Below are 25,575 nucleotides of genomic sequence, written 5' to 3'. Positions count from 1 at the left end.
TACAGGTGACGGGTGAACAGTGTCATTAGCAGTGGTACTGACCACTAAAGGAACAACATGTAAGTGACTCTGCAGTTAGTTTTAGTTGCAGTATTGCGTGCAGCAGCAGAGCAGCTAATTAGCAGGCAGTTCTGAAAAACAGCTCCTCTGACAAAGTACTCTTCAGGTCCACTTCATCAAGTAATTGGGAGATGGAGTACAGTACAGTTTGTTTACTGTTCCTGGATTCATTCACACACCCTTGAGACGAACTCTTGTCTTAATGCAGCTGAGCTAAGCGCTTTCTGCACGCGTGCACACCCTCTCCCTCTCGCTAATGTAATTGTGTATGTCGCCACGGTTAACAGAAAGGCAGTGTGACCTGCCAAAATACGAGCCCGTAGCGGTGATGCGATTACCAGCGTATGAAACATAATGATAGACGATGAGAGCGAGACAAAGACTGAGTGGATTGGAGAGAAGGAGCAGGTAAGATGGAGTGAGAGGAAAAGAGGGCAGCGGGAGAGGTAGAGGAAAAATACCAAAACAAAGCACCAGGTAAACAGTGTAATTGCCATTAGATCAATTTGATGGTGGTCAGAGATCACTGCTTGTGATGATAAATATTGATCTGATAAAACCGCTGAGGCAGAAATATGAGCTGTGATGAATACAAAGAGTGGAGGAGAGCAGTTGCAGCTGCTCTCACTCACTCACACCTAATTCTTATTTTCAGAGTATGAGCGTGAACCTCGTCATAGTGGAGAGTGGGCTGCTGCTGAGCGAGGCACCAACAGTTAAATCAGACTCATTGATACGGGAAACAAAGGTAAGCTGCTTAGAGTGCAACGATTAACTATCGTTCAACAGGTGATCAGATGGAGGCTCATGTAATGGAAAAAAAAATATACACGCACCAGGTATGAAGAGAAGTAAATGAAATGAAAAGAGGAGTGGAAATGATCAGAGCATGTGTGAAATTGGCAGGGGAGACATGTGAAGCGCCTTCCTGGCCTTCTTTGCAGATTTTTTTGATTTTCATGTGTAGCGTACAGACTTCACTTCAAACCGAGTTCCACAAATTGTTCTGCATGATTGCTTGAAAATTGAAAACGGCAGGAAAAAAAAAAAAAAAAAAAAAAAAAAAAAAAAAAAAAAAAAAGTCTGGGACTGAATTTACTCGATATCTCAAAACACAATTACAAGGCTTTTAACCGTTTGTGTCACGCAGACAGATCGACTCGGTGGCATCACACACAAATTAGCAGATGTTCAGCTCAAGCCAAAAAAACAAACAAAACAAAAAAAAAAAACAAAAAAAAAAAACAACCCCAGTGCCAGAGAGCAGCATTCATTCTGTAAAGAGAGCGAGCACACAGAATAGACTGGCGAGGTCCCCGAGGAGCTGCTTCACTACCCTGCAGCTTTACACTTCTGCTGTGAGTGAACACAAAACGCATTACAACAGAGCAGCGGGGCACGTGGACAGGCAGCAAAGTGTTTCTGCAGGACAAACACGCACACAGGAGCTGTGATCACAAACTTTTAATGCTCACGCACAACAATTTTTTATTCTTATTTTTAATAATCAAAATAGACAAATACACACACACACACACACACACACACACACACAGTGTGTTCTTGCAAAACCTGAAATATGGTTAATTCTGTGCCCCCCCCCCCGTCAGAAAGAACTCTTCAGGATGCTCTAATGCAAATGAGAGTCTGCACTGACTGACAGATTATTACTGTTCCTGAGATTTGGCGTGTTACAGCACACAGGAAACCAGGACAGACGAACCTCTGCAACCACCTTAAGATTTCTTCCACATCCTCACTCCTGTCAGAAGCCAGCTGATGATAAAAGATTCATTTAGATCTCATTAACATGACGCCGGTGCAGCCAACAATACAAGTTGACAGAGCAAATCCCTTCCATTCATTGTTGGACCTGAAGTTCAAGCTGAAATTGCTTTCTTCTAAATTATCACGGCACCGACTGTTCACGCACTGGAACCACAGTAAATGTAGCTACAGTCTGTTTCATTTGCATTTAATTATGGGTGGCTTTTACTCCCTTCATTCCAGGTCTCTGAACTGATCTGAACTGACTGTTTACGAGGGGGGGGGGGGCAAATAGCTGCAAGTAACATCAAGTGCAAATAGAAATGTCATATTGTTTAACACTACAGTACAAAAGTCCCTATCGGCTGCTATTCTGAGAGACTTCCCCTTAAAGCAGTTTACCAGTACACTGAAGACAAACATGGGTGTCAACATTAATTAAAAGGAGTTCTGCAAGTTTCCTCAATATTCCTTTAAATGAAAAGACTTCTAGATGCCACGTTTATCTAGTCTGAGGTGGAGATTTCCACAGAAACCCGTCAGTGGTCCAGCTGCACAGACACCTGTGGGTTTAATGGGATGTGTTAAAGGAATGATGGTTTTGCTTTTGTTTTTTTCAGGGAAAATAAAGTTGGATTGAATAACCGGGACACTCTTAGTATGGTGACTATAAGTCAGCTCGAGCTCCAAAGGTTACACTTCCTCTACACAGCTGTATGGGAGGGAAAATGACGCAAACAAGCAAATACCAAAACTGCACTTGTGGCCGGCTCCAAAGGTTGCGTCTGTTCCCACAGATTCCCGTGTTAAAATGCCCAACTTTAAATAAGAAAAAAAAAAAACATGTTCACACGCTGATACCAAAAAGAAAAAAGGTTTGGTAACCGGTGTCCCTGCTTCTGCCCACAGTATGGTGGTTCAATCCTAACGTGACTCACACGATGACATTTCATTAAGGCTTCAAACTGCAGCTTTGAGTCAAATGTTCATTTCTCCACTGAGTACATTTTGTTCTAAGCCCAGTTTTCCTCCAACCACACATGTGTCAGTGAATCATGTAAGGATGCACCTTACTAACCAAGCCAGCTCTGGGGTTAACTGGTAACACAAATATGGTGAGCTTGGTTAAAATAAAGTATCTGCATTCATATCATGTATGAATTACAAGTTTCAGCAAACAGGCGCGTTTCCTTTTGTTAGTGTCAAACTATTCTGCTAAGCATGGACTCCACTCTAAGTCAAAGCATGAGATCTGCCTACCAATGAGTTCTCAAGCACAAACATCAGCCTGAAGAACCAAGTGCACACAAATTACATGGACAGCACATAATACGATTCATGTTCAAGCCTTTTTTCCCTTTCACTCATCCATCTTCCCTTTTTACTCGTCCCCATCTGTTGTGCTTCGTTCCCGTCCTCATGGCTTCCCTCTGCTCGTTTTCATCCCCGCTGTGAGGTAGTGGAACTGCAGCTTCATTCTCATCTGCAAACCAACAGTCTGGACGACAACCACGGGTCAGGAAGTGAGTAAATGGATGTCTAAGAGGAGAAAAGTCTATAAAATGAATTCCAACTTACCTGAGGAAGGCTGGCAGTCTTCCTCATTATCTCACTGTAATCAGAGTTATTGAAGATGTTCTTGTCCTGACCGGGGTCGTCTGCTGACATGTACAACTCCCCAGCATGGACGTCAGACACATTCACCTGGATGGAGAGCGGGATGGATGATACAGACAAATTTAATCTGCTTCTCTCCGTCTCCAACATATTGTGAGACAAGATGGATGGATCCATCAGGTCCCCAGGCTGAGCCTAACGCGCTCACTCGGGGGAGAATAAAGAGACGATGCTGATGAAAGGAAGACGACCGTTATGTGGGACGAGTTTGTGGTTACCTACCTGAAATGTTTTGGGATTGAAGCCCAGCCACAGAGTGTACCTGTAGTCCCAGGTGCGCAGAGAGTAACCCATGATCTTTATGTCTTTGAGGTCAGGGAGGTCAGAGTTCTCCTAAGGGAAGAATTTGGAGTTTAAAGCATCTTTGAGCTGGAGAAATCTCATGCAGCGCTGTCAGATCTGCAGCTGCCAGCTCAAACTGCGAGCCAGCTGCAGACAGACTGCCAAACTCCTGCATACAGAGATTAACCTACAGCAGGAGCAGCACTGGCCTGGATACTTTAATGCAACGACTGTGCTCGATGGTGGCGGCTCCAGTAACGCACGCGCACACACACACTCATGTCAGTGGCTGACCTCTGCAAATTCAGACATTTAACTGCAAATTCATAATCAACTTATTAAAGCAGCATCAAGACACGTCTGTATTAATAACATGCCTGCCTTCTGCTCTGCAATTACTTCCACACTGATACAAAACTAATGAGTTAACCTTAGCCGGCTAATGAGAGCTTTTAGCTTTTCCTTTTTTGAAACAAACTACCTACCTGTGGTGCATCAGCAGGGCGAGGATATTGGCTGAAAGCTACATCTTCTGGAGTCCTCTCGCTTTGCCCTTGTGGCGCAGCGTAGGCACGGTTTTCTCCTTCAGTACACAAATCCACCTGAAGGCAAGAAAACGGGCTAAACAGGTGAAGGGAATAGATGTCAGGGGTAGTTGGATCACATTCATGCCTGCTATCTTTGGCCTTCGTTCGGTTTACTTTGTCATATTAACGCAACGTCATTTGAACTCCGATCGCAATGACATGATGCTTTAAGCTGCAGATATTAGTTCAGGTACGGTGGGAGGCAAAGAGCTGCTTCACCACTAGAAGGTCCCGAGAAGGTGCTCTGCTTTCCCCACGCTCTTTAGACGAGCATGTTAGGCCCACTGATGGTTCTTAATTGGCTGCCTGATTATCTGTCTCTTTCTGTTAGAGTCCAGATGGAACGGCGACCTATCCGAATGATAGGGCACACCCTGTCAGCTCCGAGAGCCTCCAGCCTTCTGCAGCCCTGCGTGGATAAGCAGTTAAGAAGATAGATGGATGGAGTTCTCTTCTGGTCTCGTTAGGCAGAGAGTGTAGTATGAACACAGTCTGAAGATCAATGAAAGCCGATTGTAGTAGTCCGGCGTGTTCGTAGTGAGAGGCTGCTAATGGACTCGTGTGAACCATTTCAGCTGTTTCGCATATGTGCCGACGAACTGTACAGCCTGGGAGTGGGAACGCTGTCACTTTTGCAGTGCGCGACAACAATGGCGAGAAAAATCTGAGGCCATTTCAGTGATATGAATGCAGAAGCACAGATTTACAGATTACGCAGAGGGAGCTGCTGCAACCCGGAGAAAACAGAGTTCAGAGTTCTTCTATTGCAGCAGTGATGCAGAGGTTTGTCTGATTACAGCCACGCTTACTGCGACAATAGTAACATGTTAGCATTAAGCAGACATTCACAGCATCAATTTTCAGTTTTAATAAACCTCAGAGTTTTTTTAAAGACTTATAGGCATCAGGAACTTCTACCAGCTGTGGTATTCTCTACTTTGAAGAAAAATCTAGCTCGACATGAACACTTATTCTCCGCTCAGGCGCTCATATCCAGCTAAAGTCTGATTGACAGCACAAAGGTGCTGTCCCGAGCACACTGGTCTTCGAGGCTGATGGGATTATCATCCGTTTTGCAGGTAACCAGGTCAAAGCTGTAGACCGATTACAATTTGTTCTTGTGATTAGACACATAGATTGATGTTCATATCCTGATACCTGGAAAGAAATGTCAGGGCACTGCACGGGAACTTTGAGGCCAGCCAGGTAGGACACAGTAGGAAAGACATCCACCAGCTCCACCAGCCTACTTCTAACTTTGCCACCTAAGACAGATAAAAGTCACCCAATCACAGACGCCTTAAAACGAAGCCAGTCAAGATCTCCACTACCATTTACTAAACATCCTCCACTTAAATTTCATGATTATTGCATCACTTGCATTTGAAGTAAAAGCTCTCTGGAGGCAAAATATCAAAGTGTATCCCCGTGTAAATCATTTTTAAGCTCTATATGGAAATCAAAGACTTTATTAATGTTAAACAAGCATATTATTAAATGCTTTTTTTTTGGGGGGGGGGGGGGTGTCTTACTTTTGATGCTGTGCACAGATTCCCTTAAGACGTCTATAAACGGGAAGGTTGATGTACCGGCTTCATTGTCACCAGGAACAAAGAAGATCAGAGGTACGCGTGTTGCGACATCAAAATTCGAGTATTTAGCCCATTCACCATGCTCACCCAGTGACCAACCTGCAGCAACAGAAATCCAGTAGCACACAGTTCATTAAGACTCGGGCAAACAGGAGACAAAGAAATTGATCAGTCTCAGTCATACAAATAATACTTTTCATTTAAGGCAACACATTTGACTGATGTTTGTCCCAGTCATGAAAATGATGGCATTTGACTGGGCTTTACGCAGTGATTCATCAAACAGTCACACAGAGGATTCAGTCTAGTGCTCTCCACTGAATGAGACATTAAAAGAGAACAGAGTTTTCCAGTCACAAAGTTGAAAAAACAAAAAAGGTAAGTGGTGCAGAGAAAGAGCTGAGGGTAGAGAGAGTAGAAAAAAAAAAACTTATGGGAACAAATCATGGCACAATTTGCTGTTACAACAGTGCCATCTGGTGGTGCAAGGTAAACATGACAAGCTCAATAAACCATATTTTGTTTAATTTGCACAGAACGCCTGATAAAAGATATTTTAGCAACTTATTTTTCTAAATGCTTAAAAAGAAAGAAAGAAACAAAAAAAAAAACTGATTAGCATTAGCTGCCTGCATCTCATACAGCTACACGTCTCCTCACCATGATCAGAGGTGAACACCACCATAGTGTTGTCTGCCAGCCCCAGCTCTTCCAGTGCACTGAGCAGCCGACCAACTTGAGCATCCATATATGACACTGCAGCATAGTAGTGCTGACGGATACGCAGCTGGAACACAGGATATAAAACACTACAGTGTTGCTGTTCGCTTCAGGAAGAACAACCACGGTAACCAAACCAAATCGGTGCTGAGAGCAGCTGGTTCATACCTGGAAGTCTTTCGGTATAGGTCCGTAGGGGAAGCTAATGTTGAGCTTTTGCACATCCTCTCGCTTCCTTACATCTGTCCAGGGGTTGTAGGCCACAGTGGGAAGGCGTTCAGGGACATCTGGGTCAGAGGCCAGAGTCATTTGGTCTAGAGGATACAGGGTCAGGTATTCCTGTGGAAAAATCTCAGAATTATTTCTGATTCTGGTCTAGACGTATTCCTCTTTAAAACTCATCTCAACAAATTTACACTCCCTGGCCTTTGACCCACCACAAGACATCGATCTCGTTGGTTTTTATTGCGTTACAGTTGTACTTTATTGTTTTCAATATTCTTATAGGCTTCTTTTGTCCAAATGAACATTACTGTTAAGCAGCAGAACAATATCTTCCACTCTTCACACACCGAGCCACCTTTGTGCTAAGGACAGGCTGTTCACTGAGGGGCTGAGGACTAACTGAATTGCATAGAGTATACCATCAGTGAGTTACTGTTCGTGGTGTGAATAACCCAGATTCCATCAGCAGTCGTTGAGTTTCTTTTCAGTGCTGCCAATCAGACTTGTAGTGCTCACTCCAGGACTGTGCAAACTGTGCAAACTCATAAATCAGTCAGTATGAGTGAAATATTCAACTGAATGCTTTCTGTAGTCAGGTCTTACAAAACTCCAAGACTTAGCAAGCATTAGAGTAATAAAATATTAAGCAACTGAAATAAAATTACTAGTATCTTGTTAAAAACACTGCTCTGAGTTGAGGTTCACTACATCATCATGTTGATCTTGGTCAACTCATTCATTCAAAGTTAGAGCTACAATAGTGATATAAAGTGCAATCATTAAGCTCCACACTTATTCAAAATGCTTCTGATGTCCCTTTTCTCTTCTTCAGGGTTATCGTCTCGTGAAGCTATACAGCACTCCCAGCTCTCCTGCTGCTACAGACCATATCTAACATATTTGTGACGTGCTCCTTCACTGTGTCAAGGACAGCAGCGAGGTCTGGCTCCTTTGTTTGAACAGCAGGTTGCTACAGTTCAGGTCGTCTGCACAAACCTTTTCCCTTTGACAGCTTAGATCAGAATTCTGTGTTGACAGCCTGACCCTCGAGGGCGAATTCATGGTGCACAACCATGTGAATGTCAAAAACACCAGGCATGCTTCATGCTTCTCCTGAGCCGATGCATCTCCTTCAGGCTCAGTGAACTGCAGTTTTACCCGTGGACTGTAGCCAAAGACTCAAATCTGATCTTTGACATTAAAGTTGACATGATTGTGCATGTTTTTATAAGGACAATGAGCCTTTCAATCAAACCGCATCATTCAGTGAGTTTACTGACGGGGACTATTCTTGCACACAGCGGCTCATTATCCACTGTTTGGAAATACTTCAGATTTAGGGCGAGCGTTACTAACCAACAACAAATCACATGCAAAGAAAGCTGCAGAGTTGCGTCTGCAACACACAGCAACAAACACCAATCAAACTGCCACCAGTGCAGTGGTTGCTTATGACTGTTCATAAACACAAGCCGCACAGCTCGTCACTCCATCGACCTCACAAAAACCCACGGAAATCACCGCCGCAACCACGTCCACTAAACACGGTGAATGTGAAGGCTTCAGGGAAACGGTCAACTCACAGAACAAAAGATTTGTTTCACCCGGCCTGAGTGCGTTTGCAACTTTATTTAGAAACATGTTTAAACACCAGGACGGCACCACAGTGCAAAAATGAAAGCAGTGACCTGTTTATTTCACTTTGTGCAATTTTTAAATTTATATTTCCCTTCAGGGATTGACTGAGTTTAGCATTTGCACATTAGCAGGAATGCAGCACAGCAACATTGTAAAAGTGATATTTGTCACTAAAAATAAAAGAATAATCATAATAAATATTCAGGATCTCAATATAGATCAAAGTAATTGGGATAATCATGTTGGCCATAATGGTGCAGCTCTACTCCTCAGTGCTTAATATAAGAGGATTCATATCTGACTTATAAAGTCTTAGTTCAAGTCAGAAACTGAGTTATGTGAAACCTGCAAGTATTAAGTGCCTGGACTGAAGAAGAGAGTCACCGGGAAGTCATATCAATACTTTGTAACTGTATTGATGTAGCTAACCAACATGTACAGTAGAGTTCAAGCAGTCCAGAGGAACAGTAGGCATGGATAATAAGTGACAAACCTGTGGAATCCTAAAAGGTATATGCGGCTTATGAAAACCCACAGCCAAGAAGAAAGGATCGTCATCGTTGACTCGACTCTTCAGTAACCTCACCGCCTCCTCTGTGCTCTCCAGGTCAGGGAGGGTTCCCCCAGGCTGCTCGGTCACATTCACAGCACATAGCAAGTTGACGTGGAGTTTCCCATCCTCCCCTTTACACATCTGGAAACAACGTTTGTATGAAAATTATGCGACATCTGAAGTTGTGTTGTGGCCACAAAGATTCCAGAATCGACTTTCTTATGTACCAATGTCTTTGGGCTCTGCTGTACTTTCCATCAGTTCACAAGTGACATCTTTAGCTGCTAGAAGCAGTTTGATACCCAGTGTAGATGATGTGTTTAGAGGTTTTGTTGAAAACAGTTTTCAGTCATAAATAGAATCAAAGTTCTGCCACAGAAAAGAGTCATAAGGAAATGAGTTAGCACTTTATACTCCCAGTTCCTTTTTTCTAAATCAATTTAGATCCCTGGAATTTTGGTTAGATGGATGAAATAAGGTCTGAGCTCAACACAGACTTAAGATATTTCCAGGTTTTAGTCGACAACAGAAAAATAAGTAAATAACACACTTGGGAATGCTAAAACTTCTACAGCTGCCCCAGACAAGGGACGTGACACTGCATGTGTAGCCCATGAGGTAACTGGTTGGTAGCTTGTATTCATAACCCTGTTCTGTTGACAATTACCCAGAGTTCATGGCTGTAGGTGAGGGTTGGAACAGATCAAGTCACTGGAAACTTTACATGGCACATGGGTCCAATGCACAACACATTTATAAAAGTATTTTATCATGTCTGCAGGTAACGCTGACTGAGACGTCTGCTTTATATTTGAAGTAAGAACCATGTTAGAACTAACAGGCATTGATCTAACCTTAATATACATGTTTTTTTAATACTTGAAGATTCCCTTTTAGATTTTGAATCCTACGTATGCTACTTGACCAGGTGAAATATTGATTTTGAAAAATCAAAATCAGTGATTCAGTTTAGAGGAATAACTGAGTGGTTACAGTTTCATCCTAGTGAGAGTGGATGTTGGGGGAGGGATTTACAGAGATGGCCTGTACCAAAGGAGACTCTGCAAAACAAGAATGGGGTAGCAAAAAGCGACCGTCAAATGAAGCTCGCAAGTAATCACCCTACTGCTGAAATCACAGCCAACAACAGTTACAGCAGGACAAAGGGAACATAACTCAAGAGCTCTAAGGCAACATCGGAGAGTTCAGTATGAAGTCAGAAAGAAAAATTCAAATGTAGGAAAAGATGAGTTTGAGAAGCACAGAAGAGAATGTGTAGGACTGAAAAGCAGAAAGAAATAAGTTGTTAAATGTTGTAACTTCTTTATTATTAGTAGGGGGGGGGGCTACTGATACAGGTGAATTATTCCCTGAGGGGGTACCTCTCGAAAAGTGATGAATCACGGTGTGCTAAAGGATCATTAACATTGAGAAACAGGCTCTCCATTTGAAAGGCTCCTTTTATAATCAACACGGTGAAAGTCGTACCTTTTTTTTCTCATATGTGAATGAAGGTGGGTGATAGGCTGGGATGGACCAGCTGTAAGGATAGTCGTCAGTATTGTTGGAGGCAATGCCTACAGAGTGAGAAAAACAACCATTATTTTCACAGCTATCCTACTGGAAAGTGGTGCATGTGCAGTTCTTTGTGGATTTCTATTCAAAATGCACCTGGTTAAACCTACCTGGGTGAAACACCTTGCCCACAGACATAGTGAAGTACCCTTGAGATTTAAAGTACTGTGGCAGGGTCGTGTAGTTTCCAGAATGGACTCTCCAGTAGGAGTTGAAGTCATAGAGCCTGGTTGTGTCTGGTCTGCGACTGGTTAACATGGATACCCGACTGGGACCGCACACAGCTTGCTGAGAGAGGAAAAGAGAGATCCAGTGAGGTTAAGCAATGCAGTTCAATTCACCACAGCTAACGCGAACAATGAGACTGACCTGCGCAAAGGCATTGACAAAGACTTGGCCTCTGGATGCCAGCTGGTCAATGTTGGGCGATTTAGCCACCGGATCCCCATAGCACCCCAGAGATGTCCGCAAATCATCTGCCATGATGAAAAGGACATTTTTCCTCTCTGAAAACAAACACAATCACAGATTACTCACTTTCTCTCCACGCCCTCAAATCAGCCACGGAACCTGAAAATAAGCTGAACGCGTAAAACATACCAAACAAAGCGCCATTCAGTTGGTAAATTAAATTAAACTAACAGCCAACAGTAGCACCAGCCACTGAGTCAATAAATATTCAGCACTCATTACAGCCAATATAAGTTAACCAAGTTACAGTCATTAAAAAGTCTATGATGTTTTGCTAGCAGCAATCAGATTACACCTGAAGTCCAAACCCTACCTACCTCTCCGCGCGGCAGCAGGATACGCCGACGTGTGAAGGACCAGCAGGAAAAAACACTTCAGGACAAATATGTCCATTTTAGAGGAGCCAAAAACGGCTATAGCGCGATATCCTGACGTTAGCCTCCTGCTGTTCAAACTTCCGCCCTACGCACTCCCGTCAAAACAAAACAGCGTGCCCGTTTGAGTGATTTAATTACTTCCTGATTAACCAGCTGTCACTCTTCATTGGTTAATTCAGCTACGGCCTCGGCGCCCGCGGCTCATTTGATGAGTTCAGTCACGTGTCAGTCATATTAAATGTCCCGCTCCAGCGCCCAGTCTAATTAAAATGAGATGAGAGCCGCAGTCTGATGAAACTTTTGCGTTGTAACAAATTAGTTACATCCCGAGTGTCTGCCAGTCAGCCTGCGTGTAGCTTCATTTGTACAACAGGCTCAGAATAAAGAAAATACAGTTTAATTACAGAGCCGCGAACTGAGGAGTAGGTAGCCTTAAAAGAGTTAGAAGAGATTCATAGCTTTCATTTTCATAGAATAAATAGGGGCGATGATCTCTATCCGTTAACTTTACATTAACGTAACTGAAAAATAGGAGGCGAGTGAGAGGTCTCACGCAGCACATTGTTGACTTCCGCAAATTAACCGAATTACCAAGAAAGAAAGAAACTGCTGTTGATGTTATCAGAGCCAAAGAAGAAAGATCTACCTACAAACAGAACGAAAGCTGAAGTGTATGCAGTGTTGCGGGAAAAAATTATTTCAAATAAATTGATTTATTTATTTTGCAAAATCTATAGGGAACATTCCCCGAAAGCTACTGTTTGCTAAGTGTGAGAGAAAAAAAACGCCCAAAGTCATTGTTTTGACGTTACAGTTATTTAATTATTAAATAAACAACTCAAAAAACAAACAAACATGAGAGTTACTATAAAAAGTTGTAGCCACAGCTAGGGCAGCTGTGGCTACAACTGTGGTTTGCCTCCACCAGTGTGTGAATGTGAGAGTGAATGAATAGTGGAATTGTAAAGCGCTTTGAGGGTCTCGAAAAGCGCTATATAAATGCAATCCATTATTATTATTATTATCATTATTATTGTTATTATTAAAAATAACCAGATCTATTTTTTTTAATTTACATGTTTTTGTTTTGTTTGTTTTTTTCCGATATATTAGCTAACCACCACTCGAATCACCTGAAGTCTGATGTTAAAAATAAATAATAATAATCATAAATCCAAAATAATAAAACTAACTACATAAATAAATAAACCAACTGGAAACGATATAAACAGGAGAATGAATACTAAAGTCAATAAGTACAAATACAAATATCAATTTATTACATTTTACAGATAATAAAATGAAAACAATGTTAATATACATTCTTAATATTATCTTACATGCATTTAATAGCATATTTGTTATTTTATATTATTTATTTTTGAGTCGGGGTGAAAACATCGTGTACAATACACGATCTTCGAAGCAGCGACGCTGAACATGGCGGACACGAGCGCCAAACGTCTAATCGACAGCGATAAAACTGGTGAACCAGCTCCAGACATCAAGAGGGGGAAAACTGACAATGAGAATGGGCGAGAAGATGGAAATGAGTCGGTCCAGGAAAATGTCCTGTCTGGGTTCAAAACCTCAAGCGTGTTGAGTGACTCCGCCCGAGAGAAAAACATCTTTATCCACGGAAAGGTAGCTGCGTTGTTGCAAAGTTAGCTACCGTTACTCAGTGTGCAGACCATATGCAGCGATTTGTTACTTGTAACTATTGTTACAGAGTTGCAAGCGGCCGTTTTTGAAAGTGGTTTTTGAATGATTTGTAAGGAACTGCACGACACTAGCTTCCGGTTTGACTTTTCAAAATAATAGTCCTTTGTTTTGTTTTTGGTTTTTTGCGAACCAGGCCTGATATGAACTTTGATCTTATGGTATCTTACTATGATCTTAAGGTTGCAGATCAGGATGCTGTGGTTATCCTTGAAAAGACCCCGATCAGAGAAGACTCACTGGCTGAGCTCTTTAGTGGTTCCACACTCAAACTGGAGATGAAAAACGACATCTACAGCACATATCGGCTCCAGGCTCCCCCTCATCTCAATGGTATGCTCCCCCGCTAGTAAACTGTCTGAATGTTATGTGATGTCAGTCAGATAACCTGCGTGTTTCTGTTATACAGAGATTAAGACCACAGTGGTGTGTCCAGCCACTGAGAAGCATATAAAGAAATACCAGCGTAAGGAGAGTTTCCTGGTTGAGGAAACGGAGGAAGACTATAAGAATATTACTCTACCCCACATTCTGAAGCAGAGTTTTAGCGTGCAGGTCAGTCTCTTTGGAGTACCTCTTCTTCTCCAGTCTGCTCTTTGGAGTGCACATGCTCACTTTTTCCTGATTTTTACCTTCCAGTGGGTTTACAACATCTTGGAGAAGAAGGCAGAGGCTGAACGGATCGTTTATGAAGATCCAGATCCTGACGTCGGCTTTGTCCTCCTTCCGGATTTCAAGTGGGACCAAAAACAGGTCAGAGGCCACTAATGTTGACACTCCTTCACTGACTTTAAAACCTCATGATCAACCAGAATAAACTAGAACATGGTCTGCATGTTTTGCAGACCTCATTTCTATGCAGACAATCATATATTTACAGTGGCACAAACACTATTCTTCTGTACCTCCGTAATATTTCATTTAGCATTGCATGACAACTCCAGGCTGGAGCATTTTAACACTATAATACACATTTAGATGCAAAGTGGTAAGATTGGAAAGAATGTGCTTGAGCACAAAAGCCCAAAATGGAGTGCACCAATGTGCTTATGGAACACCTCCATGCAATATTCCCTTTATTGAAAAATAAGTAAATAAATCACAGTCTGCCATTATTTGTATGATCAACACAATTAGACTGATCGATCTACAGTTTTCCTTAATGATTGTGATAAATGGTAATATCCCAAACCTGATGTGTCTTTTGAAAATGAAACTTTGGAGAAAGTAACTTATTTGAGTTTTATGATGAAATTGTCCTACGCTGGTTACAGTTCATGAAGAGGACATACAGTGTAACTGATATAGTAAGTCTTTTGGCTTAAGGCTTCATGTTAAGAGTGTAAATTTACACAGTATATGTGCAGGTGTGATTAAACCTGCACATATACTGGCCAGCAGAGGGCAACTTCATAGAAATCTATGGAAAAATGGCCCTAAGTTCCCACTTCTGTGACCTCAGAAAAACCTTCCTAAGGGCTGAGTCCCTTTTTTCAGGTCATAGTAACTAAACCATGGGACTTGGTTATACTGGAAAAGGCATCTACCTGTCAATTAAAGTTGCCACAGCACCAATACTACATAACTTAATACAATCCTTAATGCAGTTTAAACTGGTTAGCTATATAGAAATTCACTCCCTTGCTCTGAAATTGTATTCTCTAACATGAGTAACATGTTTAGTGAGCCAGCTTCAAGCAGCCATTCAAAAAACTATAAGCTTCATTTTTCAGCCCCTGGAGCTTTTTACTCAAAAGCTTACTGGATGGCGAGTTCTTGGATTTTTAGACCACTTAACAGCCTCGGCACATCTGTCTTCTTTCAGGTGGATGATTTGTACCTCATTGCAATAGCACATCAGAGAGACATCAAGAGCCTTCGAGATCTGACATCAGAGCATGTCCCGCTGCTGCAGAACATCTTCCAGAAAGGAAAGGTGGGATTAAAGTGATCCTCAGGTCTCAGTTAAAGAGAGCTATATGCATATCAATCATCTTTACTCAATGTGGCTTCATTCATTCTCTGCGATGATATCTGTGTAAATTAGGAAGCCATCCTCCAGCGCTACAACCTTCCAGCCAGTAAGCTGAGAGTCTACCTGCACTACCAGCCCTCCTATTACCACCTGCACGTCCACTTCACCAAGCTGGGCTATGACGTGCCGGGCTGCGGTGTGGAGCGAGCCCATCTCATCGCTGATGTCATCCAGAACCTCCAGTCAGACCCCCAGTATTACAAAACCCGGACACTCTACTTCCCCCTGAGGGCAGATGATGGACTGCTCAGTAAGTTCAAGGAGGCAGGGAGGCTGTAATGAACTAAACTCAGAGCACCATCCACGCTTCTCTCTCTCCATCCAAACCGTGAGCTTTACAGCTTCTTCTTTTTTTTTAATGTTATCAGTTGGATTGACATGCTAATGTTCACGCTACTCCAGCCCATAACTTTTAATCCATATCAAATATTGTCTCTGTGAACTGGATCATCCTTTAATGCCAGTTCACAGCTCTGTTCATCATGTTTTCAGAACAACGTTATTGACGCTCTGTTCCCATCTGATCCGGTTTGTAGTCTGTTTTTATGACTTTTCTTTTTTTCAAAAGTAATTTGTATATTTCTGATGTTTTTTTGTAGTCGTATCAGAAATTGTTATTAGTCTTTTTGTGATTAAAACACAACAGTAGATGAGGCATTTTTTAATCAGTGCGTTTAAAGTGTTTTTTGACTGAATGTTGTCAACTAAATTAAAGTACGTTTGGTTTCTAACTCTTTATTAAAATGTATTAAGTTTGCAGTGTTGGTTTCAATAATCCCTCAAAGACATAATTGGGTTTATTATAACCAGGCCTATTATCCTTGCCTTATTTTCTGACATAATGAACAGAGGGGGTTACACCAAGCTCCGGGATAAGATCTATGCAAGCATGTTGTGATGGTTGATGTTGCACATTTTGTCCAACAGGGGGCACTCTATAGCTTCACTGTTGGCAGCGTGTTTGGACATGCTTCTTTATCATAACACTGGAATACATATATAACAGCAGAGAAGCCAAAGCCACAGTTCCTCAGCTGCTGCACTAGATGGTAGTATAAATCCTAAGATGATAAGACATTCTTGTGCATGTGCTAGACTGTAAAACTAAATCTCCAGTCTGGGTAATATCATGAGTCTCACTCTTTTCTCACTTTGTCATAAAAGAAAGCAAATTGTAAAACCTTCTTTTGCATATAAACACAACCACTTTTAACCAAAATACGCAATGAAGTTGCACTTCGTTCATTTTCTGTCATATATACACTTTAACAGTGTTGATGTTCATATTAAACAATGTTTCAGATGGTGAGGTCAGTGCATGTACAGTAGAAGTAATCCTGAAGGTCAGGCTTCAGACTGCTCTAAACTCAACAAAGCTGCTGTAGCATTCCGAGAATAAAAATAATACACACACAATGAAAAATGGAGCTAGCAATAAGCATAGCAGGTTCTCTTTAACTTAACACCACATACATTCTTTTGGTTCTGAAGTACTATGTTCATTTGAACTTGTGCCTCGTAGCTACACCCGTGCCTCCCCTTCAGCCCCGCTGACAGTCTAAGAATCGGAGCTGTATAACGCGAGTTTGTACACACAGACCTCTGTTTGCCTCTCTGAGCTGCTGTGACTTTGTTAAAAGATCATTTCTTGCAGACATAATTTTCTTATCTGATCTAAAGTCAGCTGGGCGGTGTTCAGGTCGTGCTTAAGGTGCGTTCAAGTGTCCCTTGGAAAAATGCGAATTGATCAACAGCAACGATACTACACCGTCCTGTGAATTGTTCCTTAGCCTAGTAACCAGTCTACTGGGACCCACGTCAAAGACCATTTAGTGGTTTGTTCAGCCTTAATAAGCTACGACCTGTGCTTAATAGAAACTTGAAGGGGAAGCTGTTTAATGTAACTTGATCCTAATCCTCTCATTATTGTCTAACTGTCTGTTTCGAAAGCTTTTCCAGGTTTTTTCTTTTAAGTATACTAATGGGATTCATGGGTTACATGCTTGAGTTGGTTTTAACGTTATTAACCACAGGCACGCTGGACTGTGTGTACTCTTGTTTTGTTCAGTAAACACCTATCCTGGAAAAAGCACAAGGATCGCTGCTGAATGGACGTATTACGACATATCAAGTAGAGCGCATGTTTCTGCTTTTGTGTAAGTGCAATTAGAGCATTTTCCACATTGAAAACACCCAGAGGAAATCTTCCACAAAGGCATCAAAACCCACTAATTAAATACCTCGAGAACTAGTTAACGCCTCTTTATTTCCTGAACCCAACCTAGGATAGCATTAGCAGGAAGATATCGCGGTAGTGTAGGTCGCTATTAAACTATATATATATTTATATATTAAAAAAATAGGATTGGAGTGTAAACCTAAACACTAATGATTTGTTGGTGAGGCGGGATTGCGGAGTTTCCGTGGCGTCTCCTGAACGCATCATCACGGAGCTGAGGACGCCAGCGCACGACTGAGACAAATAATCCAATCATTAGTCCAGTGACGGCGCTGATGTCTTGGTTTCAGTATCTGAGGGATGACTTCACCCTGAGGCCGTTTGAGATTCAGCAGACACAGTGAGTATCCCCGCAACGGCTACAAGCTTTCCCGGCCAACTGTGCGTCATCTCTGGGACTCTTCAGCTTTGTTTTGCCCGGAGATGGAGATGTCTGATTGGTAGTAATCGATACATGTGCTTGTTACAGTGTGCCGGACACGCTGCTATGCTTGTTTGTGTGTGAACTGAATTAGTTGAGGGGATAAAACGTTTTTTCTAGTTTTTCCTCTTTGGGCTTTGATTTGCAGGCAGCACTGTAGGTGGGCTGTAATTATTCTTTGGAGTTTCTGAAGTCCTTTTAGTTAGTTTTTATGTACTTTTTGGTTTTTGCTGGTGTTTCCACTACATTCTGTTTTGGATTAGTGTGTAACGTTGGCTAAACTGGAAGTAGGTTGGTGGTAATCCCCCTCAAAAATCAACTTTGGTCAGGCACTTTTTCACCACTTCTTCCATCACATGATTTAACACCAGCAAAGCTGTTCTGGTTCTTTCAAAGATTGCCACTTGTTGTTATCTATTGTGAAACATTCGGGGACCATTAAGATGCATTTGAGGTTTTAATCTATTCTCCAAGTAGGTTTTCAGTGAACTAGTTTTAATTGGCTAACCTGTCAAAAGGACCCTGGTTATAAGCAGCAGCTGATGTTTTCTCCTTCAGCAGCTCAGTGCCTGTGATTCATCCATGCACCGCCTCTCATGCAAGGTTTCCATATAATTCATTTACTGTAGCCTTTAAAGGCATATTAGGCCTATTGTCCTGATCAGTCACTCTCTACAACTCTGTAGACTCAGTGAGATCACACACACACACACACACACACACACACACACACACAGTGCATGCGTGTGAGCTCAGTGTTTGGTGGAGGCAGGTCAAGGACGGTCCAGATTAAACAGTTATCTTTCGCTGCGTTTCACCACCGTAATCCTGAACACAGACACTGACTGATTCAGAACAGAGTCATGCTGTCTGTCAGTGTGACTGAATAAATGACACTATTGATCTGAGATCAGCTGATCTGATCCACAGGCTGACGTGCAGCAGAACGATGTTGACTTCTGACTGCGTCGTTTCTTTGTTCTGGAAGTGACGACAAAGCAGATTCCCATTACACGTTAAAGTGCTCTGAGATCTTGATGAATAATGACGTGGTATCACTCAGTACTTGGCAGTAAATCCAGTTAGCATTATCACACTGAATGAAGATGCACGAGTTTGTCTGCTGGTTGTCGGATTGAGAAGCTTGGAGAAACAGGTTTCTGTGAGAGTGTGTGGCCTGTCAACTGTCAAAGTCTTCATTATTAAAGGTCTGATTAGGTCGTCCATCACTAGGTCACTTTAAAAAAAAGCAGTTTGTCTTTGCGAGGAAGTGCTGTCATGACAATTCAGTCATTCATAATTTGACAGAACATGCTCCTGTGTGTCTGACTCGGAGTGTAACAGGATGGTCTTTAAAACCTAACTTCTTGCTTCCTGTGCAGCCTGAGTGAGCGTTATCTTTTCATATCGATTATACTTCGGAGGCACGAAATCTTTTTGGATGGTTTCATCCGCCACCCTGCTCATCAAAGTCAGGAAAAACAACTCCGTGTCAACTCAAGTCCTGGAAAACCTCTTTAGCATTGAGACAGCCTATTCAATCAAGCATTCACAGGACTTTGCTTGTTCCTCATTTCGTTGTGTTACAGCCTCCCAAAATAGATTAAATTCATTTTTTAGCTCAAAACTTTACACACAAAATAATACCCATAATGCTAATGTGAAAAGGGTTTGCTTAAAATTCTTGCAAACCTATTAAAAAATTAATTATATATATATAACATGCACATAAGTATTCACAGCCTTCACTCAGTACTTTACTGAAGCGGTTGTGGCAGGAGTTAGCACGCCTCTTTTTGAGCAGTTTTTCCCGTTTGTCTTTGCAGAACCTTTCTCTGCAGCGATGTTCAATCAGGTTCAATTTTGGGCTCTGGCTGAGACATTCAGAGTTGTCCTGAAGCCGGTCCTTTTGTTATCTTGGCTGTGGGTTTAGGGTTTGTGTCTTGTTGGAAGATGAATCTTCACCCCAGTCCGAGGTCCAGAGCACTCTAGAGCAGAATGTCATCAGGAGTGTCTCTGTACATTGCTCCATTTAACTTTGGACCCTGACTAATCTCCCTGTCACAAAACATCCCTGCGGCATGATGCTGCCACCACCATGCTTCACTGTAGGGACGGTATTGGGCAGGTGATGAGCAGTGCCTGGTTTTCTAAAGACCTGATGCTTAGCATTCAGGCAAAAGAGTTCAATATTTGTTTTATCAGACTGGAGAATTTTGTTTCTCGTGGTCTGGGAAACAACATTCAGGTATCTTTTTGCAAACTCCAGGCAGATTTTCTGGCTGTCTCCTCAGCTTTTGACTGAAGAGTGACTTCCATCTGGCCACTCCACCATACAGGCCTGATTGGTGGAGCACTGCAAAAATGGTTGTCTTTCTGGGATGTTCGTCTAACGCCGACAGAGCAGTGCTGAAGCTGTGTCAGTGTTAGGCCCTTCTATCCCTGATCACTGAGACTGGCTGGGCAGCTAGCTATAGGAAGAGTCCTGGTGGTTCAAAACTTCTTCCATTTATCAATGATGAAGGCCACTATGCTCACTGGGAGCTTCAGTGATAAACTTTTCTGTACCCTGGGGATCGATCACTTTTAAAGCCAACCTCAAGTGGTCATTAGAGGAACTACAGTTGTTGAAACTTTCAGGTTGTTTTCACACTGAATGCCGCTGCACACTGGGCTGGTGTCGTGTGGTGGGAATAGAAATGATGGAAATTTAAATGTCATCAGTCAAAACTTTCTATTAATGGACAGCTACACTATAAATAGCTCCATCGGTTGGATTTGGTAGGTCTTTTACCGGGCATCTTTAACTTGTTGGGCGAATGTGTGAACCGCTACAGTATTGAGCGACTACATGAGCAGCTATCCCATAAAGCTTATTGAGATTGTGGAGGAATTTCTAAGTTCAATGTAATTTGTCGCTTAAACCGAATGGGATTCATTAAGTTTTTAGCTGTTGAGCACAGTAGTTGCTAAATACTGATATCTTTGGCAGCGTTTAGCAGTCTGTGTTCAATTAAAGTGTTGGTTACATACAGGCAGTAATGAGCAAACTTTGGTTTGGTCCTTTAAGAAAGTAAAACGTGTGTTAATGATGGATTTGCCAGGTTTTGCTGGGAAACCAAGAAGCACTTCACTTTGCCATGACAACTGTACCCAAACAAAACCTTCTTTAACAGTTTTAGGGGAAAACAGTGTGTTGTACCCCAAGAATATACCCTCACTGCTTCAGTTAAACAAAGATACCTTTGCTTCTCCTTGAGTTCAGTTTATGGAGCAATGAGATGACGCTCTTAAAATCTTCACTCTCAGGTCATTAGGTCATCGGCATTCAGTTATATACTTTGGCTAAGGGGCCTCCTGTTGCTTTAGTACTCAAAGACACACACGCATGCAATTGATGCAAATATAGTTGAAGAATAGGGTTTTGTTTTTATCGCCCCATAAAGCTCAGCTGGGGCCTGAGATGGAGAGAAGGAAGACGGGGATCTCCGCTTGTTGGCGAAGTGTGTTCTGTGTAAGATTTCTCTCACACACACCACCACCCAGCACGGCGGGCTAAGGGCAGGAGTATGATTACAGGCCTATTTACATTACAGCATAGAGCAATGGAGAAGGGGGGGAGAGAGACTGGCAAGAAAAGGGAAAAAAGAGGGAGAGGAAGAAGATGGTTTCCAGATGTGAGGTGGAATTCAGAGCAATGTGATTCCCCTCCTCTTCCTCTATACAGGGAGAGATATCTAGATCAGCTCGTGTGCGTTGTGTTGGAGAGAATAGGCGACGCGCAGAAACCACAAACCGGAGGGGAAGGAGAATGCATTGTGCTGAGGGTGAGTGAGGAAGCAGAACCGGAGCCAGCCGAGGGAAAAGGAGCGGTGGAGATGAGGAAGGGGATGGAAAGAATAGAGAAGAGAAGCAAGGCCTCCGGGTTGACCACAAGTCCAGAGATCTAACTTGGGGCATTTCAGCCGAGTGGAGGCTTTTCTGGCATCACGGTAGGTAGGAGGGACAAGCACTGCATGAAAAACCATCAGTGGTTTCAGTGGAGACACCACAGCTGTGCTGAGGGTGGCTCCAGCTTAATGAATGGAGGTGTCCATCACTGATTATATTAAGTTTCATTAAATTAAAAAAGATTAGTTTTATTTTTAGACTTTGGTTTGAAAACATGCTGAACTTATAATTTGCTCACTTCTATCAATGTATTTCATCCCCGGTGGATCCAGATGACACATTTTCATATCTCTTAGTTTTTTCTTTGCGAGTCGTCCGTTCTCTCCGTCGCTCTCTCAGTGGGTCCAGACTCGGGGTCGTTTCAGGAAATACCAGCATCCACTTTTTTCCCCCCTCTTCCAGGGGAAACTGACCGACATTCCTTGTGCCTCTATAAACAGAAAGCTGTCTGATTCACACATGCTTGTTCACATACGAACATGCGCAGCATACACTCGCCATGCCATGATGAGTTGCACTGAGAAATTCGTGTACACAGAGACTCTGGAAACCTACTCAAATGGATGTTATAAATCTCCTTTGGCTGGAGTCTATTTTTCCTCAGAGATTTAGCGAGTTGAGTTCATTTTCAAAGCTGCCTCAGTTGGATGTGTTACTGATACCTGAAAACAGACAGACCCCACATGTAGAGTTAAAGCTGCTCTCATTAATATTTTGGTTTTATGGCCTGTTGATCACTTTAATTGCCTTTATTCCAGTTTTGTTTATATTAATGTAACTTATAGACCTACTGTATGCTAATAGTTTAGCACCAGACTTTAAATAAAAACTCAGCAGCTTCATACATCACAAAGCCTGAACACATTATCACTTTCAGGACCTGGTGGAAAAGAACACAGAGCTAAAGGACGAGTGAATATTGGACTTGGATACATCAAATAGTCAGAGATGCATCTCTAAACAAGAAGCACTCAGAGTGCAAACCTCCAGCAAAGCACCTCACTCAGGGCAGTATTTACTTTAAAGGAATAGTACGTATGTTGTATATATTAAGTTTGTTTTCATTATTCTTCTTAAAGGTACTTTAAGAAGTTTGTAGTGCAGTAAAAATTAGATGAGGGTAACATGACCGATGTCTACTCTGGTTACACATAACAGGTGTTGATTTGTGAATAACTGGACGTGAGTAACCTGAGCTTAGAAATATTATATAGTATTATTATAACTAACGATGCAGCTCTTTCTCTTGATGGTACTTTCTTTAAAAATGTAACACATTGTGGAGTTAACTTGAAAGAAAGACAGATTTGAAATGTAAATGGCACAATGGCATCATATTTGGATGCAAACTATAATGTGATAATTAGATAATATATAAATAATTATGTCTATTTGCTGTCGATAAACACAATGGCAGTAAGTAACATGGATTTAAATAGTATTGTTATCACTGACTTTGAAGAAGTCAGTGATGACATGATATTTCAAATCTTTATGCGTTACTTTCTATATGTTGTTACACTGCACTTGTAAGAAACACAGTTTTAAGGCTTGTAATCAGCTTTCACCCAATAAATCATTAGGTTGAACTTGAAGACCTCGGTAGAGAAAGCTACATTTGAATGGCTCGTTAACACGACCCCACTGTACACCCCGACAAAGTTTCATCAGAATTCATTCAAAACTTTTTGATCTGTTGTGTTTACAGACTGAATGACACGCACGCAAACGCTGCCAAACTTTAGCGAAGGTCATAAATGCTGATGTTGCTCTGTGACCGCTATAAAACTTCATGGGCCACATACAGCCCACTTTGGTCTTAAGTGGGTCGAGTGAAGACATTTAACTAAACATTGAATTCCTGAGATGCAAACAACAAATTTCAATAGTAAATCTCAGTTTTTCTGCATGATAAATGTATAAAATTACAGAAAAAGTCCTGACAGCTCATTGTTCAGACTGTCCTGTATTTGTAAAAGATAACGTTTTTGGTTATTCACAGAATTTTTATTTTTTAATTTCTTTCTAACCACGGACTGTTTTTGCTTTTTTTTTGTTCAAAAAGTTTTTAAAAAGGTCTTTATTGGCAGGAAAAGCTGTAAAAGTTCTAAAAATACAGATAAAGATTCACTCGTTTACATTTTCCGAAGCCTTCCAGTGGACCTGATTGAAGTCTTTGTCGGGCCAATTTTGGCCCCTGTACCTTAAGTTTGACATCCTTGGATTACATGACGCATAAAAGCTAAAAGTATGGTTGTTCCAGCTAGGGCACTATGAAGGTTCAAATCTCAAATTGTTCATTGTTAACTTGGATGATTAGTAGTTTTATGGTTGTTGACACTCAGTATGGACATAATTTGGTTGTTACCCTAAAAATCACCGAGTTCGGCACCCAAGCCTAACGATGGCATCTCTAACCTTTGACCTTTTGGTGGTGCGAGTCTCGAGGTACAGTCACGAAAACTGGTGGAAAAACACCAGGAGAGTATTGCCAATAAGCGTGCTATTTTCTAAACTTTTGCTGTTTAGTTTGAGGGGCTATGAGTATGAATGGCCTGAAAAAGAGAAGATGAATAAGAAAACAGAAACATTGGGGCCCTTCACAGCTTGATAGCCTCCTAATTACTACAGTGCTGTCTGTGCAGCGTTTGGTGTATTGCCTAATCAAAATTGTACATCACTTCCTTTCCTGCTGCCTGGCAGCCGAGCACCAACTTAACTTGTCTAATTGGTTTGACCCAGTTTTTTGTGACAGGAAGCAGACTAGATTTCTTTAAGTTTTGAGCCTTTTCTTTCTATTTCACTACTGAATCATCCAACGGCACTTTAAAGTTCCTCAAAAGACTTAAAATATGAAAAAATGCAGGTGATAGAATTATTGTTCTACGAATTATGTTTTGTACAACAAATGTGTCAGGGAGAGACACGATTCAAAGAAAACAGACTAGAGATGAACAAATGCACAGACTATACCAGGATGGGAAATCCCAAGAGCCGGCTTCAGGCATTAATCTCAACTAAAGCCAATTCAGCAGTGAATTTATTGGTGGAAACGCCGATTAACCCATAGATTAAATTGGTGGAAATTCTCCGTCTACACAACTTCAGCCTGATAGGGTCCTTCGTGATGGTTCATTGGCATTGTCATGTGGTAGGACTTTATGCTAGGGGTGTGTACGCATGAGTGGAGACATTTCCCAACAATCCCAGCATGCTAAAACTGATCTGTGTGTTTGTGTATTACTGTGTTGAAATGGAGCTGTTGAGCTCTGGAACTGATACAGAGTTGACACACACACACACACACACACACACACACACACACAGTGACTTTTAAAGCTTCGACATGTCTGAAGTGAACACTGAATCACACAGACAGTATTCAGTCTGGGCATGTTGGGATTGAGAAATCCTGTCCACTAACAGCATTACTATGTCAACACCATGATGATTCATGTGATTTGTGTGTTTGTGTCACTATAAGATCACTAAGATGAAACTGTCTATACTGTGACAAAAGCAAGACTTTATACTTTCACTCTTATCACTCCAACAACATTTTTAACGGTTTAAACATGTAAACACATGCCCTGTTACAGATAATGGCATACAGCTTCTAGTTGTTTTGATATATAGTGATCTTCTAATAATCATTTTTATAAAATTGGCCACTTAGCTAAAATTGA

General features: G+C 41.8%; 3 protein-coding genes across 5 annotated transcripts in view; 2 read left to right on the top strand and 1 right to left on the bottom strand.

The window, feature by feature from the left end:
• Positions 1 to 1,128: 1,128 nt before the first annotated feature.
• Positions 1,129 to 11,624, bottom strand: ids (iduronate 2-sulfatase). Of its 2 annotated transcripts, XM_063499817.1 has the most exons (13): positions 11,465 to 11,624; positions 11,046 to 11,182; positions 10,787 to 10,964; positions 10,590 to 10,678; positions 9,042 to 9,242; positions 6,854 to 7,024; positions 6,626 to 6,752; positions 5,906 to 6,064; positions 5,532 to 5,638; positions 4,272 to 4,388; positions 3,727 to 3,837; positions 3,406 to 3,531; positions 1,129 to 3,325 (listed from the first exon to the last, which is right to left on the bottom strand). In XM_063499817.1, exons 1-13 carry the CDS (start codon positions 11,538 to 11,540, stop codon positions 3,245 to 3,247), a joined length of 1,680 nt encoding a protein of 559 aa, XP_063355887.1. In that variant the 5' UTR covers positions 11,541 to 11,624; the 3' UTR covers positions 1,129 to 3,244. The 2 variants fall into 2 exon arrangements, with proteins under 2 accessions (XP_063355887.1, XP_063355893.1); XM_063499823.1 differs by lacking the exons at positions 1,129 to 3,325; positions 3,406 to 3,531; positions 3,727 to 3,837; positions 5,532 to 5,638 and having other exon boundaries at positions 4,273 to 4,388.
• A 1,332-nt stretch (positions 11,625 to 12,956) lies between these two features.
• Positions 12,957 to 16,402, top strand: LOC134637579 (m7GpppX diphosphatase-like). Its single transcript, XM_063488034.1, has 6 exons — positions 12,957 to 13,168; positions 13,426 to 13,576; positions 13,653 to 13,798; positions 13,883 to 13,996; positions 15,069 to 15,179; positions 15,291 to 16,402. The coding sequence occupies exons 1-6, from the start codon at positions 12,965 to 12,967 to the stop codon at positions 15,555 to 15,557; spliced, it is 993 nt and encodes a 330-aa protein (XP_063344104.1). The 5' UTR covers positions 12,957 to 12,964; the 3' UTR covers positions 15,558 to 16,402.
• A 1,353-nt stretch (positions 16,403 to 17,755) lies between these two features.
• The window catches only part of LOC134646095 (CRACD-like protein), a 46,726-nt gene continuing 38,906 nt past the window's right edge, over positions 17,756 to 25,575 (top strand). Inside the window, exon 1 of one of the 2 annotated variants that reach the window (XM_063499798.1) lies at positions 17,756 to 17,857. In XM_063499798.1, the coding sequence (XP_063355868.1) occupies positions 17,793 to 17,857 (65 nt within the window). In that variant the 5' untranslated portion in view covers positions 17,756 to 17,792. Of the gene's footprint in view, positions 17,858 to 21,697; positions 21,931 to 25,575 lie in introns of those variants that run through there. The other variant, XM_063499806.1, reaches the window with a different exon arrangement.

Source organism: Pelmatolapia mariae, linkage group LG2 (genome assembly GCF_036321145.2).
Source record: "Pelmatolapia mariae isolate MD_Pm_ZW linkage group LG2, Pm_UMD_F_2, whole genome shotgun sequence".
Lineage (NCBI taxonomy): Eukaryota > Metazoa > Chordata > Actinopteri > Cichliformes > Cichlidae > Pelmatolapia > Pelmatolapia mariae.
The sequence above is the reverse complement of the archived record's forward strand: the minus strand, read 5'-3'. Positions and strand labels throughout refer to the sequence as shown.